The sequence below is a fragment of the Hypanus sabinus genome, chromosome 4 (assembly GCF_030144855.1).
Source record: "Hypanus sabinus isolate sHypSab1 chromosome 4, sHypSab1.hap1, whole genome shotgun sequence".
Taxonomy (NCBI): domain Eukaryota; kingdom Metazoa; phylum Chordata; class Chondrichthyes; order Myliobatiformes; family Dasyatidae; genus Hypanus; species Hypanus sabinus.
Window position 1 is genome coordinate 84,989,757 of NC_082709.1, and position 27,399 is coordinate 85,017,155.

A 27,399-nucleotide genomic window follows, 5' to 3' on the forward strand; every position below is an offset into this window, starting at 1 on the left:
ATAACCCTCCCACACCCTCCCCCTGCCGTCAAGAAAGATATATTCCCACAAGAGTAAGAAATAATCCACAGCAATTAAATCTTCAGGTCTGAATGGGACAATTTAAAATTTACTATGCTGTGGATGTCTATATAATAGTTGTATTATATAGTATACTATGTATATATGAACATTTAGAAGACTAGAGGGTAATATGTTACATATTTGAGTTGAGATGCATTCTATATTGAGGTGGAGTTTATAGCTAAGCAAGGAGGACTATAGTGTATTTAATATTTCAATAATATTTGAGTAATATTGTAAATGCATTGTTTGATTAAGGATTCTTTGTCATTTTTCATAATTCATTATGAGTTATATGTTAGAGTATGTGAATGGCACATGTCATTATGCTGCCACATCATACGTGTGCACACTTACTAGAAGTAAAATGAAATAGATACATTTCATTTGGGGCTTCCATGATTACATTCAATTAATCTTATGTTTTGAAGTTATAAAACATAACAAGAAGGATTTGGGAATACAGACCCCATACTTCCTTGAGAATGGCATCACAGGTAGATAGGGTTGTAAAGAAAGCTTTTGGCATATTGGCCTTCATTAATCAATGTATTGAGAACAGGAGTTGGGATGTTATGTTAAAATTGCATAAGACATTGGTGAGGCTTAATTTGGAGAATTGTGTCCATTTCGGTTACCTGTCTACAGGAAAGTTGTAAATAAAACTGAAAGAGCGCAAAGAAAATTTAAAGGATGTTGTCAGAACTTGACGTTGAATAGGTTAGGACTTTATTCTCCAGAACATAGAAGGCTGAGAGGCATACAAAAATATGAGGGGTATAGAATGGATAAATGCAAACAGGCTTTTTGTACTGAGCTTGGGTGAGACTACAACTAGAGCTCATGGGTTAAGGGTGAAAGGTGAAAAGTTTAAGGGGAACATGGGGGGGATCTTCTTCACTCAGAGGGTGGTGAGAGCTGCCAGCACAAGTGGTGGACGTGGGGTCGAGTTCAACATTTATGAGAAACTTGGATAGGTACATGGCTGGGGGGGCGGAGCGTTGTGGAAGGCTGTGATCTAGGTACAGGTTGTTGGGACTAGGCAGATTAATGGTTCAGTATAAAGCAGACTTATGATTAAACACCGAAACACAGTTCAGGTGCTCCTTAAATGCTCAATCCTTGGCACCCAAAACCTGATTGCCAATTAGTGGTTCTGTCCTGAATCTTTAAAGGAACTGTGACATACTCCGGGGAGTCAGAGCGTCTAAACCTCAGAAGCTGGTGCGGATGGGTGCGTGCCATAACATGACCCTCTCCCCTATGTCCGGCTCCTGGCAGCCCTGGCTGCTTGGAGAGATGATGATTATAGTCGTTGATGAGAACCAAATGCAAAATATCTCTTTCAGGCACTCAGCACCTCTGCTCTGGTCTGAACCCTTTCCAGTCCACGAGATATTGTCGAACACCCTGAGCAGTATGCGAGTTCTCAGTTCTTCTCACAGTGAAAACCTGCTCATACCAACAAACCTGGGTGGTGGTGGGGTTAATGGACTCGTAGTCACAGGCTTTTGTCACAACCACGGATTCGGCAGTGCAGTAGACACGGCAATTGCACTTGTAAATATGTACGTGTCAGCTAATTATTATTTAATCATGATAGTATTTAACTCCATACTTGTCGTTGTAGTGCTTGTCGAGACTTGGCCAGAGCACAGCAATGCTTCGCTGCCTGTTTGCATCAGCCTTGTCTGTGAAATTGGACTGTCGAGTCAACTGACTCTGAAGACCAGTGGTATTCGTTTAATAATTAGATGTTCTTTTCAGCCACAGTGTAGGCTTAATTTCCTGTTTGAGAGTTTTGTGTTTGGTCTAGTGTTTATTGTTTTATTTCCCCTTTAACACTGTTCGCATGAAAATTTTACAAACTATCGACCTGCTTCAGTGTGTCTCTCTCTACACTTGGGCCATACCCGAACCCAGTGACAGCTTTAACTTGGAAACATGGAAGAGGCATTGATCTTGAGGAGCTGCAAGGTGTAGGCCACTGCATTTACTTTCCTGAAAATCCTGAAGGGTCCAATGAACTTGGGCACCAATTTCCTGGACTCCACTTGGAGAGGCAAATCCTGAGTCGATAGCTAGTCCTGTTGTCTAGCCTGCAAAACTGGTCCCTGTCTTCTCTTGTGGTTAGCCTTTACTTCAGCCTTCTGGGTAGAAGCTAACAAATCTCCCTAACTCTAGTTCATCTCTCCTTGCGGCACCAGACGAAATCTTTAGCTATAGGAACCCCAGCCTCTGCCTCCTGCTCAGGGAAGAATGGTGGAGAATACCCAAATTGGTTTTAAAAAAGGGACATCCCATACGCTGAATGGTATATAGTGTCGTGGGCAACCTCTGCCACATCAAATGGTCACTCCACTCATTTGGTCTTTCAGAGGCCAGGTACATGAGGGTACATTCCATATCTTGGTTCACCTGCTGTGTCAGGCCATTGGACTGTGGGTGAAACACAAAGGAAAGACTCATTGTTACACCAATCAGTTTGCAAAATGCTCTCCAGAAACGTGATGTGAATTCCGGACTGCAATTCAACACAATGTCCACCAGAAAAACATGGATCCTGAAGACCTGCTGCAGGACCAATCTCGGCCATCTCTGCCGTGATGGAAGTCTGTCCAAGGTGATGAATTTGCAGGCCTTTGGAAAATGATCCACAATTACCATGATAATATTCTTCCCCTTGGAAGGAGGAAGACTTGTGACAAAGTCCATGGAGATGTGAGCCCATGGTCTTGCTGGAACAGACAGAGGGTGAAGGAGCCCTTGAGGTTGGGTGTGGGACTCCTTATTCCCGGTACACACCTTGCATGCCAGTAGGTATTGAAGGACCTCCCTCGCCATTCCAGGCCACCAGTATCGTCTCTTAAAGTACTTAGGGTTCTGGCAATCCCTGGATGTGCGGTTATTCTTCATAGTGTCCCCACTAAAGAACCTGAGACTGGATGGAGCTAGGAACGAACAGCTGACCCAGAGCACAGTTCTGAGTAATCTCCCCTTGTGCCTGGGCCTTGCAAACAAGTATGTCGATTCTCCAATGAATAAGTGCCATCTTCTTGGCTTGGGGCAAAATGGTGATAGGCTGCTTTTCTCGTTTGGGTTTGTTGAACTGATGGGACAAGGCATCTGGCTTCTGGTTCTGAGATCCTGGCCAATAGGTCAGGATAAAATTTAAATGGTTAAAGAAGAGACCACATGGCCTGCCCAGAATTCACTCTCTTGGCCTCCTGAATATAAACCAGGTTGATGTGGTCGGTCCATACAATAAAAGGGTTCTTGGCCCCTCGAGCCAGTGACACCATTCCTCCAGAGCCAACTTGACCGCGAGCAGTCCTCTATTTCCGATGTCATAGTTCACCTCTGCTGGGGATAGCCACCTGGAAAAAACACACATGGGTGCAGTTTGAGACAACACTACACCCACTCCGACATCTGAGGCATCCACTTCCACAGAGAAGGGAAGGTCTGGATCAGGCGAGACCTAAATGGGAGCTGTCGTGAACCGCTGTTTGAGCTCTGTTAAACAGCTTCTGTCTCAGTAGTCCAAACAAAAGGGCCCATGGATCCCTTGGTTCACACCATTGGTGGAACCACTACTGAGCTGAAGTTCCTAAGTTTTTTTGATAAAAGTTGGCAAATCCCAGGAATTGTTGGACCTGCTCACACTGGATGCTGGTGGTTGTCTGCCTGTATTAAACCAGAGTGCATCTTGAGATTGCCATTAGAGCTGATAAAGCTCAAAAAAAAAAATACTGGTTACCTGAAAGTCAAACTTCTCCAGCTTGATGTGGAGTCAATGGTCAAGAAGCCTCTTTAGGATATCTCTGACATCTCTGAGAAAATTAGGACGTTGTCCAAGTAGACGAAGGTGTACTTAGGGAGAGCATCCTTGATCACGACATTTTTGAAGGCTTGGAAAACTGCTGGCGCATTAGCAAGGCTGAAGGGTATGACCAGCTATTCAGTGCCCTGTCTGTGTGTTGAATGCCCTCTTCCACTTGTCACCTTCCTTTATGCAAACAAGGTTGTATGCACTCTGCAAGTCTAGCTTTGAGAATGTCCTTGGTCCTTCGAGAATCTCAAGAGCAGTGTTCACTAGTGGAAGAGGGTAACGATTATTGACCATTATGCGATTAAGCCCTCTATAATCAAAGCAAGGCCACAGATTCCTGTCCTCCTTCTGTACGAAGAAGAAGCCAGTGCTGGCTGAGTGAATCCCAAGCCAAGTGCCTCCTGAATATACTCCTGGTGGTGCAGTGACATTAGCGCCAGTCTCCGGAACAGAGGTTCCTGGGTTCAAATCCAGTTGGGCTGTTCCTGAGTGTGCTTTCCATCCATGCTGGATTGAGTGTTGAGCTCACAACTCGACCTCGTAAAATAAAGAAAAAAAAACACTGCGAAATGTCTGTGTGAGGAGTGGCACACCACACAGTCTTTCGTTCCGTGCCTGGTAAGGCATGAAAATGCCCAGCGCTGGCCTCTTAGGCCTGAGTCGATGTCACCATCATCATAGCATTTCTCTCTGGGTCAGAGAGCATGAATAATTGACCCTGCAAAGGACACGTGGGTTGGGACTCACAGGGGCCTATTGGCTGGAGCCAGCTTGTCTTCCCTTGAAGGTAGGGCTGGGTTTCCTGAAGGCTCCAGGATACTCTGAGCAGAAGTCTGTCCCCTCACTGGCTGCTGGTCTCGGGATAGTCTGTGGTTCAGAACAATAAGCTGAAAACAAACCCTCTTACAACGGCTGGACTCAACAGTGACTCTCCCCTCCCTTCGATCCATGATGGGTTATGCTGAGAGAGCCAAGGGTACCCGAGGATCAAGGTATGAGTGGAGAGTCAATAATGTAGAAACTAATGTCTTACACATGATCCTCTATCCTTATCTGCGATACTACAAACTGTTGCTGAATCTGCCCGGAACCTAGTGGGCAGCTGTCCAAGACAGTTATGGGCAAGGACAGACTCAACTGTGGCAATAGTACGTTGAGCTGCTGGGTGGTTCCCGAAGTACAGGAAATGTCCTGCTGCTCCAGAGTCCAAAAAGCATTTACCTCTCGTTGGTTCATACTCCAGGAGATGTCCACCCTCAGCATGGCACCAAAATCTGTGAGGTTGAGGGTGGTGGCTGCCACATTCACAGTCCTCCCAACACCAGACTGTCTGTATAGTTCTCCCAACACCTGCAGCTTTGGACATTTGGCCTGCAGATGACCTGCTACCCCGCAGTAATTGGCAGCAACCTTGACTCCGGCACCAGAACATCTCATCGGCAGAAATCCTTATGCAGCCAATTTGCATGGGCTCAATAGGATCCTGAGTAGGAGATGGGCTGATCATGGTCTGAGATCAGGTGGTGGGGGGTGGGGTTGAACTACAATGCACTGAGTCCAGGCTCGGGCTAGTTTTCCTCGACCTCATGAAGTTGTCCCACTTATGCTCTGCCAGATGATTATTGAGATGGATGGACTGGTTGATGAGAACCTCTAAGTTTTCTGCTGGCTCTTCCAAGGCCAGAGCATCCTTCAGTTTACCTCAGAATACCTGGCAGTATAATCCCTGTTCCAACCACTCTCCTGAGCCAAGGTCAGAAATTTGATTGTGTAGTCAGCCGCTGACTGTCGAATCTTCATTAAGCAGATTGAGGTTTGGCTGGCTCCAGCGGACTGATGAAACACCTCCCTCATGGTGGCCATGAATTCCTCCAAATCCGAGCAAATCTCTGACCTGCATTCCCAATGTGTGGTGGCCCAGGCCTGGGCTCTCCCAGTCAGGAAAGAGATAATGAAGGCTACCTTTCCGCGACCCGAAAGGAACCAGGACATCTGGAGTTCAAATATTAATGAACATTGGATGAGGAAGCCACGGCAAGAACCTGGATCACTGTCAAATCTCTCCAGAGTTGGAAAATGTACTGGCTCCAGAGTGGTACCAACTGGCTCTCCCAAGAAGCTCTGACCTCCTCCTTGCAAAAGTTGACCAATAGCTACCTGGAGGTCATGTATCTCCAGGTTCTGTCAGGAAATATCTTCGCTGTGCCTGGTCACAGTGGACAAAAGACTCTGGCACCTTGCTGTGTCCACACTGGCTCAATCGTACTGTTACGAGAGCCCTTGATGTGGATGGCTTGGATCCAAATGCTAGAGTATCCAAGGCTGGGATCGAGACATGATATCAAACTGGATCGCGAATCTGAGCACAAAACAAACACTAGACAAATTCACAATTAGGCTTATGATGGAACACTGAACCTCAGTTCTGGTGCTTCTTAAATTCTTAATCCTTGGTGCCCAAAACCTGATTGCCAATTAGCAGGATTGTCCTGAATCTTTAAAGGGGCTGCACTAGCTATCCATAATCCTGGGAGTTAGAGCATCTGAACCTCGGAAGCTGGCACAGATGGATGCATGGCGTAGCACCTGCACCATTCAGAGCTTGGCCTCTTCTCATTGCTACCATAATGGAAGAAGTACAGGAGCCTAGAGACGCACCCTCAACATTTTAGGAACAGCTTCTTCCCCTCTGCCATCAGATTTCTGAACAGAATATGAACCCATGAATAGTACCTTGCTTTTTAAAAATCTCCTTTTGTACTACTTATTTATTTTCTATACATTCTTTATTGAGGCTTATAGTATTTTTTATGTATCACTCTAAACTGCTGCTGCAAAATAACAATTTTCATGTTTATCTCAGTGATTAAAAAAACTAATTCTGATTTACTGTATGCTCTGTCCTAGTACATTGTGTGTATGAGAAAGTCTTGATCCCACTTCACAGCCTATGTACTTTCTAGCCCTGGGTGTCGCAAGAGTGAATGTCTGGCAACAAACCAAGACTTGAGTTGGGTGGGACTACAACCAGAGATCATGGGTTAAAGGTGAAAGGTGAAAAGTTTAAGGGGAACATGAAAGAAAATTTCTTCACTCAGAGGGTCATGAGAGTGGTGCGTGCAAGCTCAATTTCAATGTTAAGAGAAGTTAGATAGGTTTATTGCCTTTGCTGAATGATACTGGTGCTCTTTGGGTTTTTGCAACTCTCTGGAAAATTATGTAGTCATTTCCATCTAATTTCAGTTTAAATAGGCCAGCAGTTATTGAATTAACTTCCAACAGCAACACTGATTTTGGAAAAATGACCAGCTTATTCAGTTCTGATCATTGATTGATTGAAAATTGTAATATATTTGAACAATTACCTTAGTCTAGAATTAAACAGCACCTTTAGCTTAGTAAAACATTCTGAAATGCTCTGAGTATAATAAATGAGATGAATGAGGTAACTGTCTAAAAACTGCCAGATACATCAAGTTTAATTCTTAAAGTCTGTAAAGTATAAAAAGTAAAAAAAAGAAACACATGTCATTAGATACAATAGCTGTCATTGTCAATAAATAAAATGGTAAGCCTGTTGTGTGAGTACTTTTGTGTATGTGGGCAGCACGGTAGCATAGCAGTTAGCATAACATTACCACAGTGCCAACGATCAGTGATCAGGATTCAATTCCCTTCGCTGTCGACTGGAGCGCCCAGAGGAAGTCCATGAGGTCACGTGGAGAGAATATATGAACTCTTTAATAATTAAAGATTAATGATTAAGAACATCCAAACTCTTTAAAAATTAAAGATTAAAGGTTAGGTTGATTTGTCACATCTACATTGAAACATACAGTGAGTTTTTTTTATTCTACTTTCAGTGAAGGAGAAGGAAACAAAATAATAACGATCCATGGGAGACTCACTGAGGTCTGCTTGGAAAGAACTGTTGATTTTGGAAAGTTTCCATTGGTTTAGAAATCTGTAAATCCCATTCCATTGTTTAAGTATGAGAAGCAAAAAGGAAGTCAAGTAACTAGATACCTTTGGTTAGTTTGACTTGATTACTAGAATCTGGAATTCGCTATAACATGGAGAAGGTGTGAGAACACATGATATCTATATAAGATCATAAGGCAAATTAGGCCATTTGGACATCGAATCTGCTGTATCATTCAATCATGGGTGATTTATCATCTCCCTCAACCCTATTCACCTGCTTTCTCCCTGTAACCTTTGACGCCCTAACAAGCTATCAACCTCCACTTTAAATATACTCAGTGACTTGGTCTCCACAGATTCACTGGCCTCAGGCTAAAGATATTCCCCCTCATTCTATTCTAAAGAGATGTCCCTCCAGTCTGAGTCTGTGCCCTAGACTCTCCCACTATTGGAAACATTGTCTTTATATCCACATATGGAATTCCAGGTACAATTTAACTAAAGCTCCTTACTTAAAATGACCAAAAGTGCAAGTGAATACACTTGGAAAGCAATACACTGAGATCAAAGTCAAAATTGAGTTTATTGTCATATGCACAAGTGTAATGAAAAACATATTTGCAGCAGCATCACAGATACATAGCATCAGATAAGGAACATTTTCCAGAGGAACATAAATTAGATATCAATTATACACATTTTTTTACAAGGAAGGACAAGATTAAAACAAAAAAAAAGATTAGAAGAGGATAATAGCAGGGATGACAGCAGAACAGTGATAGCTGGAGTTTCTGGGAGCAGTTCTGAAGGCACAGGATAGATTAATCCCAAATAAGAAGTATTCTAAAGGGAGGATGAAGCAACCGTGGCTGACAAGGGAAGTCAAAGACAGTAAAAATACAAGAGAGGGCATACAGTAGAGCAAAATTTAGTGGGAAGCTAGAGGATTTGGAAGCTTTTAAAAACCAACAGAAGAAACTAAAAACGCAGTAATGAGAGAAAAGATGAAATATGAAGGTCTGTTAGTCAATAATATAAAAGAGGATACAAGAAGTTTTTCAGATATACTGTAACAGAGTAAAATACAGGTGAGAGTAGATATGGGACCTCTGGAAAATGGCACTGGAGAGGTGGTAATGGGGCAAAGAAAATGGTGGACGAACTTAATAAGTACTTTGCTTGCGTCAGTCTTCACTGTGGAAGTATGCCAAAAATTCAAGTGTGCTATTACTAAGGAGAAGATGCTTGGAAAGCCAAAATGTCTGAAGGTAGGTAAGTCGCTTAGACCAGTTGGGCTACACCTCAGGGTTCTGAAGGAGGCAGTTGAAGAGATTGTGGAGACAAAAGTTAGTGATCTTTTAAGAATCACTAGACTCTGGATTGGTCCTGGAGGACTAAAAAATTGCAAATGTCACTCCACTTTTTAAGAAAGGAGGGAGGCAATATACAGGCAATTATAGGCCAATTAGCCTGACATCAGTGGTTGGGAAGATGTTAGAGTCAATTATTAAGGATGAGGTTTCAGATTACTTGTGGGAACATGATAAAATAGGCCAAAGTCAGCATAGCTTCCTTAAGGGCAAATCTAACAGGCAGGATACACACTGGGGAGTTAGTGAATGTGATGATGTTTACTTGAATTTTCAGAAGGATTTTGACAAGGTGCTGCGCGTGAGGCTGCTAAATAAGATTAGAGCCCATGGCATTATGGGAAAGATACTGGCATGAAGAGAAAATTGGCTGATTGGAAAGAAGCAAAGTGTGGGAATAAAGGGGACATTTTCTGGTTAGCTACCCATGGCTAGTGGTGGTCTGCAGGGGTCTGTGTTAGGAGCGCTTCTTTTTGTGATGTATGTCAATGACTTTCATGATAGAATTGACAGCTTTGTGACCATGTTTGCGGATGATACAAAGATAGATAGAGGGACCGGTAGTGTTAAGGAAGCAGGGAATCTGCAGAAGGACTCAGTCAGTTTGAGAGAATCGGCAGAGAAGTGTCAGATGGAATATAGAGTATGGAAGTGTATGGTCATGCATTTAGTAGAAGGAGTAAAGTCATAGACTATTTTCTAGACAGGTATAAAATTTAAAAAACTGAAGAGCAAAGGGACTTGGGAGTCATCGTGGAGGATTCCCTGAAGGTTAACCTGCAGGTTGAATTGGTGGAAAGGAGGGCAAATGAAATGTTAGCATTCATTTCATGAGATCTAGAATCTAAAAGCAAGGATGTGATGTTGAGGCTTTATAAGGCAGTGGTAAGACTTCACTTTAGTGTATTGTGTGCAGTTTTGTGCCCCTTATCTCAGAAAGGATGTGCTGGCATTGCAGAGGGGCCAGAGAAGGTTCACAAGAGTGATCCCAGGAAAGAAAGATTAATGTATGAGGAGTGTTTGATGGCTTTGGGCCTCTACTTGCTGAAGTTTAGAAGAATAGAGGGGGATCCCAGTGAAACTTAACAAATATTGAAAGGCCTAGGCAGAATGGATGTGGAGAGAATGCTTCCTATAGTGGGGGAATCTAGGACCAGAGAGCACAGCCTTAGAATAGAAGGACATTCTTTCGGAACAGAGATGAGGAAGAATTTCTTTAGCCAGCTGTGGAGGTCAAGCCATTGGGTATATTTAAGGTGGAGGTTAATAGGTTCCTAATTAGTAAGGGCATCAAAGGTTACAGGGAGAAGGCAGGAGAATGGTGTTGAGAGGGATAATAAATCAGCCATGATGGAATTGCAGAGCAGGCTCAATGGACCAAATGGCCTAATTCTGCTCCTATGTCTTATAGTCTATAATGTGGAATTCTGGTCACCTACCTACAGGAAAGATAATCAATAAATTTGAAAGACTACAGAGAAAATTTACAAGAATATTGTTGGGATTTGACAATCTGTGTTATAGGGAAAGGTTGAATAGATCAGCACTTATTTACCTGGACCATTGGAGAATGAAGGGAGATTTGACGGAGGTATACAAAATTAGGAGGGGGATAGATACAAGCGCTTTTTCAACTGAGGTTGGATGAGACTAGAATTAAAAGTCATGGGTTAAGGATGAAAGATTTAAGTGGAACCAGAGGGTGGTGAGAGTGTGGAATGAGCTGTCAGCAGAAGTGGTGGATGTAGGTTTGATTTCAACATTTAAGAGAAGTTTGGATAAGAACATGGATGGGAGAGGTATAAGTGCTGTTTTCTATGCGTGGGTCGATGGGACCAGGTAGAATAACAGTTTGACATGGACTGGAAGGGCCAAAGAGCCAGTTTCTGTGCTGTAGTGCTCTATGACTTTATATCCATCTTCTGATCTCTGATAGAAATCTGGCAACACCAAGGAATCCAATTCGAAAGGTAATGAAGAAATGGGAATTTTGCCGTCTGCTTTGTTGTTATCATTCTGGTTCTATGAAAATTGTATCATATTATAATAATATGTTTGTTTGAAGTTTTTCTATAAAGAGTACAAATATAATTAATGGCCAAGACTTGCTCCATTTAGTCTTTTCTTTGTTCTGTCCTGACTGGTGGCAACATGGTCTGGTAGAGCAATTCAAATGCGCAGGAATGTAAGAAGCTGCAGAGAATTGTGAACTCAGCCCAATACATCACAGGCATGTCCCTCCACACCACCTGCAATATATACAGTTGGTGCTGCCTCAAGGAGGAAACATTCATCGTCAAAGATCCTCACCATGTTATCTTCTCGCAGCTTGCAGCAAGCAGGAGGTACAGAAGCATGAAGTCCCACGCCACCAGCTTCAGAAACAGCTTCTTGACTTTAACCATTTAGTTCTTGAACAAAACAGCACAACCAGTTATTAGTTAACCTTATTCTAGCTCAACGCACTGTGTAATGATTTGATCCGTATAAACAGTATGCAAAGCAGGCCTTCCACTGTATCATGGTACATGTGTCAATAATAAACCAATACTCATTACTACAGTATAGCAACACTATGACAGTGTTGCAAAAAATGGGCCTTTTTTTCTAATTGTGTCCTTTTTTGTTAAAAATTTGTATCATTTATGTGCGCAGATGCTGGAGATCCGGAGCAACACACACAAAATGCTGAAGGAACTCCGCAGGCCAGGCAGCATCAATGGAAAGGAACTGATGAAGGGTTGTGCCCTGGAATGTTGACTTTTCATTCCTCTCCACCGACTGAGTTCCTCCTAATTTATGATTAATTTATGCTTTTATTATGAATGCTGCTTGTGCCTGCGAGAAGTTCTCTATTGCGTCTCTGCACATATATCGATATGACAATAAACTTGACAATTAACTTTGAAATAAGAACAATCTCTCAATACCCCAGCAAATATATATATTTTTAATTTAGAGATGCAGCACAGTAACATGCCCTTGCAGCACATCAAGCCCACACCACCCAATTACACCTGTGTGACCAATTAATCTACCAATCTGTACGTCTTTTGGAATGTGGGAAAGAACAGGAACACCTAAAAGAAATTCACATGGTCACAGGGATAACATACAAACTCCTTACAGACAGCAGCAGGATACAAACGTGGCTTGCTGGTGGTGAAAGAGCATTATGCTAACTACTATGCTACCCTTTCATCACCACACTTGGACTTCTCCTAATTTGATGTACTTACTGGATTTTAATTGCATCCTAATGCATTAGTACCAATTATTTGTGAATCAGTTGGTAGCATTCTTGATCCAGTGTAAAAAATTATTGAGTGTAAGTACCACTTCACTAATTTACTGCCTGCCTTAAACCAAATGTTTAGACTTGCAAAACTCCCATCTGAGTTCGGAGAGATCTGATTTCAGTGAAAAGCTTTTGTGAAAATCATGGCTGTGCACTATGTCCCTATGGTAATGCAGTCCTTCATTACCACACTTGTATTATGTTCAGTTCTGGTCACCTCATTATAGGATGTATGTGGAAGTTTTATAAAGAATGCAGAGGAAATTTACTAGGATGCTACCTGGATTAGAGAGCCTGTCTTTGGAGCAAAAGAGGTGAGAGGTGACCTGATAGAGGTTTACAAGATGGTGAGAGGCACAGGTAGAGTGGCCAGCCAAAAAGTTATTCTTAGGGCGGAAATAGCTAATATAAAAGACCATAAATTTAAGGTGATTGGAAGAAAATATAGTGGGGATGTCAGAGATAGAGTTTTTACACAGAGAATGGTGGGTGCTTGGAATGTACTGCTAGGGATTGGTGGAAGAGGCAGGTCCATTCTGGATATATGAGTGTTAGAAAATTGGCGGGTTATGTGGGAGGAATGGGTTAGATTGATCTTAGAATAGGTTAAAAGATGGCACAACATCATGGGCTGAAGGACCTGTACTGTGCCCTATTGTTCTATATTATATGTTCATGGACTTGAAAACTTTTTCATTTTCTTGTGGGAATTCATAGTAGATACAATGAACCACAATAGAATCAATGAAAAACTATACACAAACAGTCAATGTGCAAAAGAAGACAATCTATGCAAATACATAAAAAACAAATATAATAATAATTATTATCGTAATACAGGACCAAGTGGTTAATACACAAAAATGATCAAAAATACATAACAAAAGATCAACATATTCAAGATGATAAATGTAGAAAACACTGAGAAAAAAGGGAAGCAATCCAACATACTACAGGATCCTGCGGCAGCTTCACTCAATCTGATCAGTTACCCAGGCACAATCAATTGGCAAACGTCACTCACCAAAAACTTGCTTTAAGATACAAACTCATAAATTAAATCAAACCTTACTTTCAATACAAGCCTGATCCAGTTTTAGAGTCAGAATACCACATACTATATTATGATTGATCAGTTATTACAGATAGGACAATCCATAAAAACTGACTGGATATAATAATACAGGATTAACAAGCACGAACAACTTACTTAATAAACATAAACATTCCAGACACATATAACATACAGAAATCAATAAGTGAAAAATACCAGAAAGATGCTGAATTAAAAGAGGAAATTGAAAGGCGATGGAACATGAACAAGGTATATGTTGTCCGAATAGTAATATCTACAACTGATATCATCCCAAAGGCACTACACAATAGCATTAAACAATTAGGGCTACAAAGTAATATCTGTGTAAATCTTCAGAAAGCCACAATACTAAACACCACTACAATAGTCCGAAAGTTCCTAGCAATTGAGAAATTAGTGTGCTTTCCTATGTCCATAGCTCAGGTTTTGCCAGTTGAAGCTGAGAAAATACATTAAAAATATAATTATTATAATAATGATCATAAATACCGAGAAGATGAGTGGTAGATTCATTGAAAGTGTGTTTATAGGTTATGGGATCAGTTCAGAAGATTGATGATTATGGGGTAATAAAAAGCACAGGTTTGAGGAGCAGGGGACCATTGTCAAGGTCATCATTTCATTTTTATCTGGAGAAATCTTTCTGTTGCTAGAAGACTGCTGAGTTTCCAGAGTTACAAAGAGAGGCTCCATTTTAAAAGAATCTCATTGGCCATTAAGTTCCTTGGCGAGCTTTTAAAGATTAAAGATGAATTTTATTTGTCACATGAACATCGAAAAAGATAGTAAAATGTGTCGTTTGTACTGATGACCAACACAGTCCAAATATAGAATGTGCTGGCTGCAGCCCACAAGTGTCACCATGTTCTTATTACATGTCCACAACTTATTGACTCTAACTCATTCATCTTTGGAATGTGAGAGGAAACTGGGGGACCCGGAGAAAACCTACGTTTTCACGGGGGAGAATATATGAACTCCTTACTGACAGCGGTGGGGATTGAACCCTGATCACTGGCACTTTAATAGTGTTAAACTAACCACTGTACTACCATGCTACCCTTAGGTTAGCAATGTACTTTCTCTGCAAGAGTATCACTGTCTTCCCTCACTCCTCTTTGTCCACCTGAAGGTTTTCATAGCCTTGGTATAATACCTGTTCTATGTGCAACCTCTCTGACATTGTCTACTACTTCCACACTGGTTAGGAAGTGAGCCAAGATTTTCTGTTCTTGGTTTCTAAGACACCGGCTGTTGATCCTGAGATGATATTGCTACCATTGGGGTTCTGTGAATCTGAGAGTGTTTCCTTGGGGCAGTTGGTAAAATTCCATCTTCCCCAGAACATACTGGTGCAATACTGCCAACATAGAGAGCATCCTCACATCAATTACTGTCATTACTGTATTGTTTAGTGCAGAATCCTCTCACAATATACAGAAACTACAGTGAACTGTTGAAAATATCATCGGCTGCAGTCTAACATCACTACAGGACTTGCATGTGTCCAGGACAAAGACGCAGGCAGGACAAATCATTGCAGATACTACCCACCCAAGAATCTGCCTTTTCCAAAAACTCCATTCTCAAAAGCGCTATAGGGCTATTCAAACAAAAGCTTCACGGCATCTTAAAAGTTTTCTTCCCCCAGGCAGTTAATCTAATCAACCATTCTAGTCAGTTACCCCACACTCCACCTCTATGTATTACCCATGGCACAGCACTACACTGTAAACATTTTAAACTACTTTGTATAATACTGTTTATATTGTAAATACATGTAGATTTATATGCATTTATGTAAATTTTATTCTATATCCATATTTCTAACCTTAATTTTAAACAATTCTTTATTCTTTATAATTGTTGAATGTTGTTGATTTTTGTTGCATGTTGCGTCCTGACTGACACACAACAGCAAATCCTGGTACACGTAAATGTATATAGTGAATAAAATTGATCCAATACATTTGCACAATAATTCCTTGCTCTTAAATTCAATCCCCCTTGCAATGAAGACCAACATTCCATTTGCTATACTTCATTCAGTTCTACTTCATTAAGAATTTGAAGAAATTTGGTATGTCACCAAAGACTCTAACACAGTTCTACAGATGTACCATGGAGAGCTTTCTGGCTGGTTGCATCATCCATCCATCTGGTATGGAGAAACCTTCCCTATTAGAGACTGGAATATGCTGCCAGGAGTGGTGGTGAAGGCAAACTGAAATGAGGCATTCAAGAAGCTTCTTCATCGTTCAGGAGACTAACAAACAACCAATGTGCAAAAGAAGACAAATTGTGCAAATAAAATAGATAGGTGGATAAATAATACCAAGAATATGAGTTGCAGAGTCTTTGAAAATGCGTCCATGGGTTGTAGATGTTGAGGTGAGTGAAGTTATCCACACTGGTTCAGGAGCCTGATGGTTGTAGGGTAATAACTGTTCCCGAACCTGGTGGTGTGGGAGTTAAAGCTCCTGTACCTCCTTCCCAGTGGCAGCAGTGAGAAGAGGGCATGGCTTGGAAGGCAGATGTCCCTTATGATTGATGCTGCTTTCTTGTGTCATGAATGTGCAGGAAATGTGACGATATGGACATTGTGTTGGCAGAAATTTAGATGGGTTTTTGATTACTTATGTAATTACTTCGGTACAACAGCATCAGCTGAAGAGCCTGTTCATGTGTTGTACTGTTCTATGATCATGAATTGTAAAAGGTTCATTTGCAGGTGCAACAGGATAACACAATTGGATTTGTCATGAAATTTGTTGTTTTGTGGCAGTACAGTTCAAGAAATTTGACCCATATCCCTCTAAACCTTTCCTATCTATGTTTCTTTTAGATGTTGTTATTATGACTGCCTCAACCACTTCCTCCATGAGGAAGACCAACATCCAGTTTACCCTGGAACAGTGATGGGTATGATTTGAGCTCCCCCTAGGTCAGCGAGTGCCAGGGTTGAAGGTCAGTGGGAGTCTGGAGTTGGGGGTCCCATAATCTGTGAGTCCTGGAGACCTTACTGAAGATCAAAGACCAAAGTTGGCGAGTCTGGAATTTGTGCCCTGATGTTCAAAGCCCCTTTGTAGGTGTATCTGGAAGTTGGAGACGTGATGTCTTTGAGTCTGAGTATCCACTGGAAGCGGGAGGTCAGGAGGCAGCGTGTCTGTGTGTGTGAGTGGATGGGAGGGAGTGAAGTGAGGGGTATGTCTTGCTGTTGTTTTATTGCTCTTGTCGTTGCTTGTGTTGGTCTGCTGAACATTGGAACTATGCTACACTGGTGGTGAAATTTGTACAGACACTTGTGGGTGCCCCAGCAGATCCCTGCAAGTGATACATTTTCAATGTACATTCAATAAATGAATCAGAATCTGAATGAGTCACAGATGTGCTGGAGGAACTCAGTAGCATTTTGGATAATGAGTGGAAAGAAAGAGGAGAGAGAGCCGGCATATAAAGGTGTTGGGAAGGGGCTGAATCCAGGTGAGAAGGGAGAATGGGGGCAAGAATGATGTCAGAAGCCAGGAGGTGAGAGGTAGAAGTGACAGAGAGTGGAAGATGGATGGAGTCTGATAAGAGTGGATGGTGGGTCTTGGAATAAAGGGAGGAAGATGGGGGTTGGGAATCAGTGAGAAGAATGTGTGGGTGATGGGCAGATGGAATGCCCATCTGGAGGTAAACAAAATTATGATGGATATAGATAGAGTAAATGCAAGTAGGCATTTTCCTCTGAGGCTGGGTGGGAACACAACTAGAGATGATAGGTTAAGGATGAAAGGTAGAATGTTTAAGGGGAACATGGGTGTCTTCTTCACTCAGAGAGCGGTGCAAGTGTGGAATGAGCTGCCAGTGCAAGTGGTAGATGTGGGGTCATATGCAACATTCAAGAAAAGTTTGGATGAATACATAGGTTGGAGGGTATGGAGGGCAATGGTCCAGATGAGACTAAGCAGAATAATAGTTTGGGACACACAAGATGTGCCGAAGGGCCTGTTTCTAAACTGTAGGTCTCTGTGATTCTGTGACTGAATCAACGAGCTCAACATGGGTGCAGGTTGGGGAGCTGATTGGGTCTGCTGTCCAGAAAGAACAACAGACTGTTGACCCCAAACAGTCCTTCCAGGTGAGGGGAAACTTCTCCTGCAAGTCTGTTGGGGTCATCTACTGTATCCGGTGCTCCCGGTGTGGCCTCTTATATATCGGTGAGACCCACCATAGATTGGGAGACTGCTTTGCTGATCACCTTCGTTCTGTCTGCCAGGAAAAGTGGGAACTCCCTGTGACCACCCATTTCAATTCTCCTTGCCATTCCCATTCTGACATGGCAGTCCATGGCCTCCTCCACTGTCGCGATGAGGCCACACTCAGGTTGGAGGAACAACACCTGATATTCCGTCTGGGTAGCCTCCAACCTGATGGCATGAACATCGATCTCTTGAACTTCCAGTAATTACCCCCCCTTCACCATTCCCCATCCCTACTTCCCTCTCTCACCTTATCTCCTTACCTGTCCGTCACCTCCCACTGGTTATCCTCCCCCTTCCCTGGTCTTCTGTCCACTCCTATCAGATTCCCTCTTCTCCAACCCTTGATCTCTTTCACCAATTATCTTCCCAGCACTTTACGTCACCCCCTCCCCCCTCCCGGTTTCACCTATCACTTACCACCTACCACTCTGTACTTCTTCCTCCCTTCCCCCTACTTTCTTACTCTGACGTCTCTCTCTTTCCAGTCCTGAGGAATGGTCTCGGCCCGAAACATTGACTGTTTACTCTCTTCCACACATGCTGCCTGGCCTGCTGCGTTCCTCCAGGATTTTGTGTGTGATGTTGTGCCATTGTTGTCGTGTTGTTATTGTCGTTACTGCTTGTGTTGTTCTGCTGAACATTGTGGGCATGTTATGTTGGTGCCTGAATTTGTGACGACTCTTGTGGACTTGTTAACGCAACTGACGCATGTGATGATTAAATCTGAATCTGAATTGGAAGCGTTATTAGGGTAGAGAGGGAAAATAAGGAAAAAATAGGGTGAAAGTAACAGATGTGGAGCAATTAGGGTGTCAAAGGTTACAGTGAGAAGCCAAGAAGATAAGGTCGAGAGGGATAATAAATTAACCATGATGGAATGGTGGAACCAAATGGCCTAATTCTACTCCTTTATCTGATCAACACTGCCACTAACCCATCCCAACCACCACTACTTTGTCATTTCCTTTCAGCCACCTGTGTACAAACAATCCTGTGTCTAGTGTCCCTTTATGAACATACAATCAGTTTATGTATGCAGGCTACCTTATGTATTTACATTGTGTTATTTTATTATTTTTTTGAATGCCCTTAACCCCTGGTGGAGTCATTGGGGTGCCATCATGACACCAATCTTTTTGGTGATTGCTCATCGTGTGGCATTTCTGTAGCATTCTCCAGTTGTTTTTTACAAGGTCAAGTTGCTAGCTTGACGCTCAACCCAGCATGGATGGAAAGCATGCAAGGGAGCTGGCTGGATTCGAACTCAGGACCTTTCGCTCCGGAGTCCAGCGCTGATGCTATTACGCCGACAGCTGGCCAGTTATTTTATTATTATTGTGTTCTTTATCTTTTTGGGGGTTTTTTTTGTGCTGCATTGGATCCGGAGTAACTATTAATTCATTAATTCATTCTCTTTAAATACTTGTGTACTGGAAGTGGCATTAAACAATCTTGAATCTTATGATGTAAATTTGAGAATTCAGTGTTCATACCTCAGGAAAGGAGATTGCCTATGTGGAATGTGAGGTTCTGTTCCTCTGGTTTCTGGCAGTGGAGGAGGCTGCAAACAGACACACCAGTGTAGAATTCCACCCTTCTCCCCTTCCCTCCTATAGAGCAGAAAGAAATTCCAGGCACAAAGACCGCTTCTATCCCACTTACATTCAATTAGAGATACAGCGTGGAAACAGGCCATTCCAACCCAAAGAGCTGCCCTGCCCACCTACTTAACCCCAGCCTAATCACAGGACAATTTACAATGACCACCTAACCTACTAACCAGTACATCTTTGGATTGTGGGAGAAAACCAGAGCACCCGGAGGAAACCCTCACGTTCACAGAGAGGACGTACAAACACCTTACAGATGATGTTGAGACTGAACTCCAAACTCCAATGACACAAGCTGTAATAGTGTCTCATTAACTACTACACTACTGTGGTGCCCATATCGAATAGTCCCTTACCATAGTTTTCTTTTTTCTCAGGGCAGCAAGGACATACATTTAAGATGAGTGGGGGAAATTTCAAGGGGTATTTCAGGGGAAAGGTTTGTACACAGAGAGTGGCAGGTGTGCAGAATGCACAGCCGGGGGTAATAGTAGAGGCTGATACAATAGGGTATTTCAGAGACTCTTAGATGTAGAGGGCTATGGGCTGTGTAGGAGGGAAGGGGTAATTTGATCATGGAGTAAGTGTAAATAGGTCAGCACAACATCATGGGCCACAGGGTCTGTACTATGTTCTAAGATGGACTCTTGACCTCACAGTCTATCTCATTACAACATTGCACTTTATTGTCTACCTGAACTGCACTATCTCTGCAACTGCAACACTTCATTCTGCTGTTGTACTACCTCAATACTGATGTGATAAAATGATGTTTCAATTATACTTATTTATTGTTGTTTATTTAGAGATACAACATGGTAACCCAACGAGCCCACGCTGCCCAATTACACCATGTGACCATATAACTTACTGACCCGTACATCTTTGGGATGTGGGAGGAAACCAGAGCACCCAGAGGAAGCTCACAAGGTCACGGGGAGAATGCACAAACTCCCTACAAACAGTGATGAGAAATGAACCCAGGCCCCTGGCGGTGTAATAGCGTTGGTACATGTGATAATAGTAAACCGATTTGTTGTTTACCAGTATGATATGGAGACGAAATAGGTGGCCACCAGGAGATGCTGGCAAACATGGTGGACAGAGTGGAGTTCCTCGACAAAGTGATCCCCCAATCTGCCTCCAGTCTTGATGATTTAGCAGAGGCCACACTGGGGGCACAATGTGGTGTGAGTTAGCCCGTTAATCTAATTGAGGGGAACATCTAAGGAGACTACAGCATGACATATTGATGCTGGAATGTGTGGTGCCACCTGCGGCTGTCCCCAACACATCCTAAAGTTTTGTTGGGCATTAACACAAACAATGCATTTCGCTGTATGTTTCAATGTATGTGATTTAAAAAATCATCTAGATCTGACTAGAGGCAAGAGAGGAAAAATATCTATGCCTGTGCATAGAAAATATCAAGATTCCTGTCTTGGAGGCTGTACATGGAGATGCTAGACTTTATTATTGCAATCCAAGCATTTTTACCAATACCAGATTCTTATTTCTGGAATTTCTCATAAAGTGAATTCATATTCCCATGGTGGAAGTGCAGTCATGGTCTCAGGGATAAAATTACTTTATAATTACAGGCTGTGGCTACAAAATGGAACATTTAGCATATCACAAGGCACCATGTCCTGTGTAACAGTATACTTGATTTCAATGAGAAACATCAAAGATATTGTCAATGCAGCCATTACTTTCATTAGATAAAAACAGATGTGTTTCCAATTAAATTTGCCAAACATATCAGCCTAATGTGTTCAACATTTTCAACTTCTTGGAGAATGATTAATTCAAGTGGAAAACACATTAAGTTCTCAACAGTGATTCGGCTTCTTTGAAATTTAATTTATGTAGAGCATAAGAGAAAAGATCGGCACACGTTTGGATGGAATTCAGTATTCGTCTCCGTCATTATCATCTGCTGTAGAGTCAGCACAGACCTCTTCATAATCCTTCTCCAAGGCTGCCATGTCTTCCCGGGCCTCGGAGAACTCCCCCTCCTCCATCCCCTCCCCCACATACCAATGCACAAAAGCGCGCTTGGCATACATCAGGTCAAACTTGTGGTCAAGGCGAGCCCAGGCTTCAGCAATGGCGGTGGTGTTGCTCAGCATACAGACTGCACGCTGCACCTTGGCCAGGTCGCCACCGGGCACCACAGTGGGAGGCTGGTAGTTGATGCCAACCTTGAAGCCAGTGGGGCACCAGTCAACAAACTGGATGCTACGCCTGGTCTTGATGGCTGCAATGGCAGCATTAACATCTTTTGGCACCACGTCACCCCGGTAAAGCAGACAACAAGCCATGTATTTGCCATGGCGAGGGTCACACTTCACCATCTGGTTGCCTGGCTCGAAGCAGGAACTGGTGATCTCCGCCACACTTAGCTGCTCATGGTAAGCTTTCTCAGCTGAGATCACTGGAGCGTACGTCACCAAAGGGAAGTGGATTCGGGGATAAGGCACCAGATTGGTCTGGAACTCTGTCAGATCAACATTCAGAGCTCCATCAAAACGAAGGGAAGCTGTTATCGATGACACAATCTGACCAATCAGCCTGTTGAGGTTCACATAACCAGGACGCTCGATATCCAGGTTTCTGCGGCAGATGTTGTAAATGGCCTCGTTGTCCACCATGAAAGAACAGTCGGTGTGCTCCAGCGTGGTGTGAGTGGTCAGGATAGCGTTGTAGGGCTCTACCACAGCCGTGGAGATCTGAGGAGCTGGGTAGATGCAAAACTCCAGCTTGGACTTCTTGCCATAGTCGACGGAGAGACGTTCCATCAGCAGAGAGGTGAAACCAGAACCAGTGCCACCACCAAAGCTGTGGAAGACAAAGAAACCTTGAAGACCAGTGCACTGGTCAGCCTGAGGGAGCAGAAAAGAAAGAGAAAAAGGAACAAATATTACTTACCAAACAAACTTCAAGAAGTTCTGCCTTCAAATTTGTCATTGTGAAGTATTTCACTTTGGAAGGTCATATTTGAATGCAGAATACAGGGTTTATGGCAGGATTTTTAGCAGCACAAAGGAACAGAGGGATCCTGGAGTCCATGTCAATAGATCCCTCAAAGTTGCCACACATTGATAAGGTTGTTAAGGAGTTGTATGGTGTGTTGGCCTTTATTATTTGGAGGATTGAGTTGAAGAGGTGTAAGATAATTTTAGACCATAAAACCAAAAAAAATCAAAGGAGTAGAATTAGGCCATTCAACCCATCAAGTCTGTTTCACCATTCCATCATGGCTGATATATTATGCCGCTCAATCCCAACCTCCTGCCTTTACCTCGTAACCTTTGATGCATTTGCTAATCAAGAACCTATCAACCGCAGCTTTAAATATACTCAATGACTTGGCCTCCACAGCCGTCTGTGGCATTGGACATCACAGACTGACTACCCTCTAGCTGAAGAAATTCCTCCTGATTTCTGTTCTAAATGGACATCCCTTTATTGGGAGGCTATGCCCTCTAATCTTAGACTCACCCATCATAAGAGATATCCTCCCCACATCGACTCTACCCAGACCTTTCAATATTCGATAGATTTCAATGATATCCTTGTCTTATGGGAGGCGGGTTATTCTGATTGTCGAAAGTCGCTTTGTCGTGATTGGTTTATTTAAAAACTGCTGCTTCATTTCCATTGGTTAGCTGCCTGGTGTACAGTTTCAAATACCCTAGATATATAGAGAGCAGATGTGGGAGGCTTTCTCTCTCTCTCTTTGTTTAAGGCAAGTGGTGTACATAGCCATTTGTGTTGGCGCGTGGCCTAGTGGTTAAGGTGTTTGTCTAGTGATCTGAAGGTCGCTAGTTCGAGTCTTGGCTGAGGCTGCATGTGTGTCCTTGAGCAAGGCACTTAACTACACATTGCTCTGCCAAGCTGTATGAGTCCTAATGCCCTTCCCTTGGACAACATTGGTGACAACATTGGCACCTGGAAATTTTCCAAGGTGCAAATCCATGGTCTATTGAGACTAAAGGAGACCTACACATATATACACATAGCCATTGGGAAGGCATGCTATGCATGCTTTTAACCAAGTATATTTGTTAAATATATCTTTTGTTGAATATTCAGCTTTGTAGTATCTGTAACTTGGGGAACATAAATGTTTGGTCAAATTTTTACTTTTGTAAATAAATGATTAATATACTTATTCAAAGTCGATGCTTTCTGTCTCACTTGCCAGACCTGCGAACCTGATTCAACATTACAATCCCTCCTCATTCTTCTAAACTCTGGCGAGTAAAAGCGCAAAGCTATCAAACGCTTTTCATGCGTTAATCCTTTCAGTCCTGGAATCATTCTCAAGAACCTTGTTTGGACCATCTCCAATGCCAGCACATTTTTTCTTAGAATATGGTCCCAAACTGCTCACAATACTTCAAGTGCAGTCTGACCAATGACTTGTGAAGCCTCAGCATTACATCTTTGTTCTTATATTCTAGTTCTCTCAAAATGAATGCTAACATTGCATTTGCCTTCCTTACCATCAACTCAACCTGCAAATTAACCTTTAAGGAATCCTGCACAAGGACTCCCAAGTCCCTTTGCACATCAGATTTTTAAATTTTCTCCCCAGTTAGAAGATAGACCATGCCTTTATTCCTTCTCCTAAAGTTCATGGCCATACACTTGCCAACACTTTATTCCATTTGCAACTTCTTTGACCATTCTCCTAATTTGTCTAAGTCCTTCTACAGACTCCCTCAGCACTTCCTGCCCCTCCACCTGTTTTTGTATCATCTGCAAACTTGGCTACTAGCCAACAATTCTGTCACCTAAATCACTGACATATAACATGAAGAGAAGTGTTTCTAACACTGACCCCTGTGCAACACCATTAGTCACCGGCAGCCAACCAGAAAAGGCCCTCTTTATTCCCACTCTTTGCCTCCTACCTTTTATCCATGCTCGTATCTTTTCTGTGATATCATGGGCTCTTATCTTGTTAAGCAGCCTCACGTGCAGCACCTTGACAAAGGCTCTCCGAAAATCCATGTAAACATCCACTGACTCTTCTTTGTCTATCTTGCCTGTTATTTCGTCAAAGATTTCCAACAGATCTGTCAGGCTAGATTTTCCCTTAAGGAAACCATGCTGCCTACAGCCTCTGTAACCCAAGCCACATCCTTAATAATGGATGCCAACATCTTCCCAACCACTGAATTCAGGCTAAATGGCCTATAATTTCCTTTCTTCTCCTCCCTCCCTTCTTAAAGAGCAGAGTGACCTTTGCAATTTTCCCATCCTCCAGAACCATTCCAGAATCTAGTGATCATTATTAATGCCTCCACAATCTCTTCAGCTATGACTTTCAGAACTATGGGGTGTAATCCATCTGGTCCAGATGATGTATCTACCTTCAGACCTTTAAGCTTCCCAGGCACCTTCTCCTTAGTGATAGCAACTACACCCACATCTGCCCCCTGTCACTCCTGAATTTCAGACATTTTCTTGGTGTCTTCCACAGTGAAAACTGATGCAAAATACTTATTAAGTCTGTCCACCATTTCCATATCCCCCATTACTATCCCTAGCATCATCTTCCAGCGGTCCGATATCTACTCTCAATGATGTTGCAGCTCTATAAAACTCCGGTTAGACCACACTTGGAGTATTGGGTTCAGTTCCGGTCACCTTGTTATATGAAGGATGTGGAAACTTCAGAGAGGGTGCAGAAGATATTTACCAGGATGCTGCCTGGATTAGAGAGTGTGTCTTTTGAGGACAGGTTGACTGAGCTAGGGCTTTTCTCTTTGGAGTGAAGGAAGATGAAAGGAGACTTGATAGAGGTATACAAGATGCTAAGAGGCATAGATTGAGTGGATAGCAGGAGACTTCCCCAGGCAGGAAATTGCTAATGCAAGGAGGCATGATTTTAATGTGATTGAAGGAAAATATAACAGGATGTCAGAGGTAGTTTTTTTTTTACCCAGAGACTGGTGGGTGCTTGGAATATTCTGCCAGGGGTGGTGGTCAAGGCAGATACACTGGGGACATTTAAGAACCTCTTAGATGGACACATGGATGACAGAAAAATGAAGGGCTACATCGGAGGGATGGGTTAGATTAATCTTGGAGCAGCCTGAAGTGTTAACACAACACCATGGGCCAAAGGGCTATACTGTTCTACGTTCATTGGAAGCAAATGCTAGGTCATCTCAGCGGCTTAGGCACTGGCTTCATTGGTTAGGGCACCGGGTATAGGAGTTGGGACATTATGTTGCATTTGTACAAGTTGCTGGTGAGGCCACACCCAGAGTAATTTGTACAGTTTTGGCCACCCTGTCTTATAAAAAAGACGTAGTTAAACTGGAAATAGTGCAGCAAGATTTATGAGGATGTTGCCAGGACTAGAGGGCCTGAGTCATAGGGAGCAGTTGGCCAAGCCAGGACTTTATTCTGTAGAATGCAGGAAAATGACGGGCAACCTTGTAGATATTATGAGAGGCACACACACACAGATCACACACACACACACACACACACACACACACACACACACACACACACACACACACACACACACACACACACACACACACACACACACACACACACACACACACACCATTCCACAACTTGCACCCTATATACACATACCAGTTTCCGAAGTCTCTCCAAGACGGGATCAATCAGCTCCTTGCCAATGGTGTAGTGCCCACGGGCGTAATTGTTAGCAGCATCTTCCTTGCCAGTGATGAGCTGCTCGGGGTGGAACAGCTGGCGGTAGGTACCAGTGCGAACCTCATCTGAGCAAAGAATAGAGGAATACATCAGCCACAAACTTAGCTGAGCTTGTGCAGAGTAAAGGGAAGCTCACTTGTTCCCCTTACAGCACAGAAGGTGAAGGGAAGATTTGACCAAGCAGTCAAAATGATAGAGATATTGATAGAATAGAACCAAAGAAACATGATTTTATTGCTCAGAGTTCAAAATAAATTTATTATCAAAATATGCCTATGTCACTAAATACTACCCTGAGATTCATTTTCTAGTGGGCATTCATAGTAGAGCAAAGTAATACAACAGAATCAATGAAAAATACACACAAAGACTGACAAAAGTATTGTTACCTTATTGTCTGCATTTCACTTTCTCTGTACAGTAACTGTTGCACTTTATTCTGAATTCTGTTATTGCTTTATCTTGTACCACCTCAATGCACTGTTGTAATAAACTGATTTGTATGAACTGTACCTTGGTACAGGTACAGTTTGGACCATGGCCCCTGAAACCTTTCTTATCCATGTAGCTACCACCAGGCTCAGAGACAGTTTCTATCGCAGTGTTGTATGACTCTGCTTGTCCGATAAAATGGACTCTTGAGCTCACAATCTACCTCGTTATGACCTTGCAACCTATCGTCAACCTGCACTGCATTTTCTCAGTAACTGTAACTATTTATTCTGCACTTTGTTATTGTTTCATCGTGTTCTCCCATTCCCCCTGTGAATGCGTGGGTTTCCTCCAGGTGCTCCAGTTTCCTCCCACACTCCAAAGACGTACAGTTAGAGTTAGTGAGTTGTAAGCTTGCTATGTTGGAGGTGGAAGCATGGTGATGCTTGTGGGCTGCCCCCAGCACATCCCGGACTGTGTTGGCCGTTAAATGATGCGTTTCACTGTAGGTTTCAATGTTTTGGTGTATGTGTGACAAATAAAGTCAACCATTAACTAAAGAGACACACAGATTTAAGGTACTTGGTGGGGGGGGGGAAGATGAGCTTTTTGTTGTAATTTTTAATGATGAATAGCAGAAGTGGGACTAATGAGGGAGATTCTTTAAATAACAGATCAGACACAACGCAGCAGATGGACCCCTCCTTCCCTCTGCTCATCAAGCACTTGACAGCAGATCATTTGCATAATAAAATGAAAGTGAACACTTTTATGTGAAGGAAATGTTTTAAAAAGTTATAACTTCACCTAAGTCTA

At 42.7% G+C, this 27,399-nt stretch overlaps 1 protein-coding gene across 2 annotated transcripts in view; it reads right to left on the reverse strand.

Annotated features, from left to right (window-relative positions):
* Window positions 1–20,893: 20,893 nt before the first annotated feature.
* LOC132392966 (tubulin alpha-4A chain-like) overlaps window positions 20,894–27,399 on the reverse strand; it is a 30,718-nt gene continuing 24,212 nt past the window's right edge. For both annotated transcript variants that reach the window (XM_059967604.1, XM_059967605.1), the window contains 2 exons: window positions 26,068–26,216; window positions 20,894–22,325 (listed from right to left, as the gene is read on the reverse strand). In XM_059967604.1, coding sequence (XP_059823587.1) covers window positions 21,351–22,325; window positions 26,068–26,216 — 1,124 coding nt within the window. In that variant the 3' untranslated portion in view covers window positions 20,894–21,350. The remainder of the gene's footprint in view (window positions 22,326–26,067; window positions 26,217–27,399) is intronic.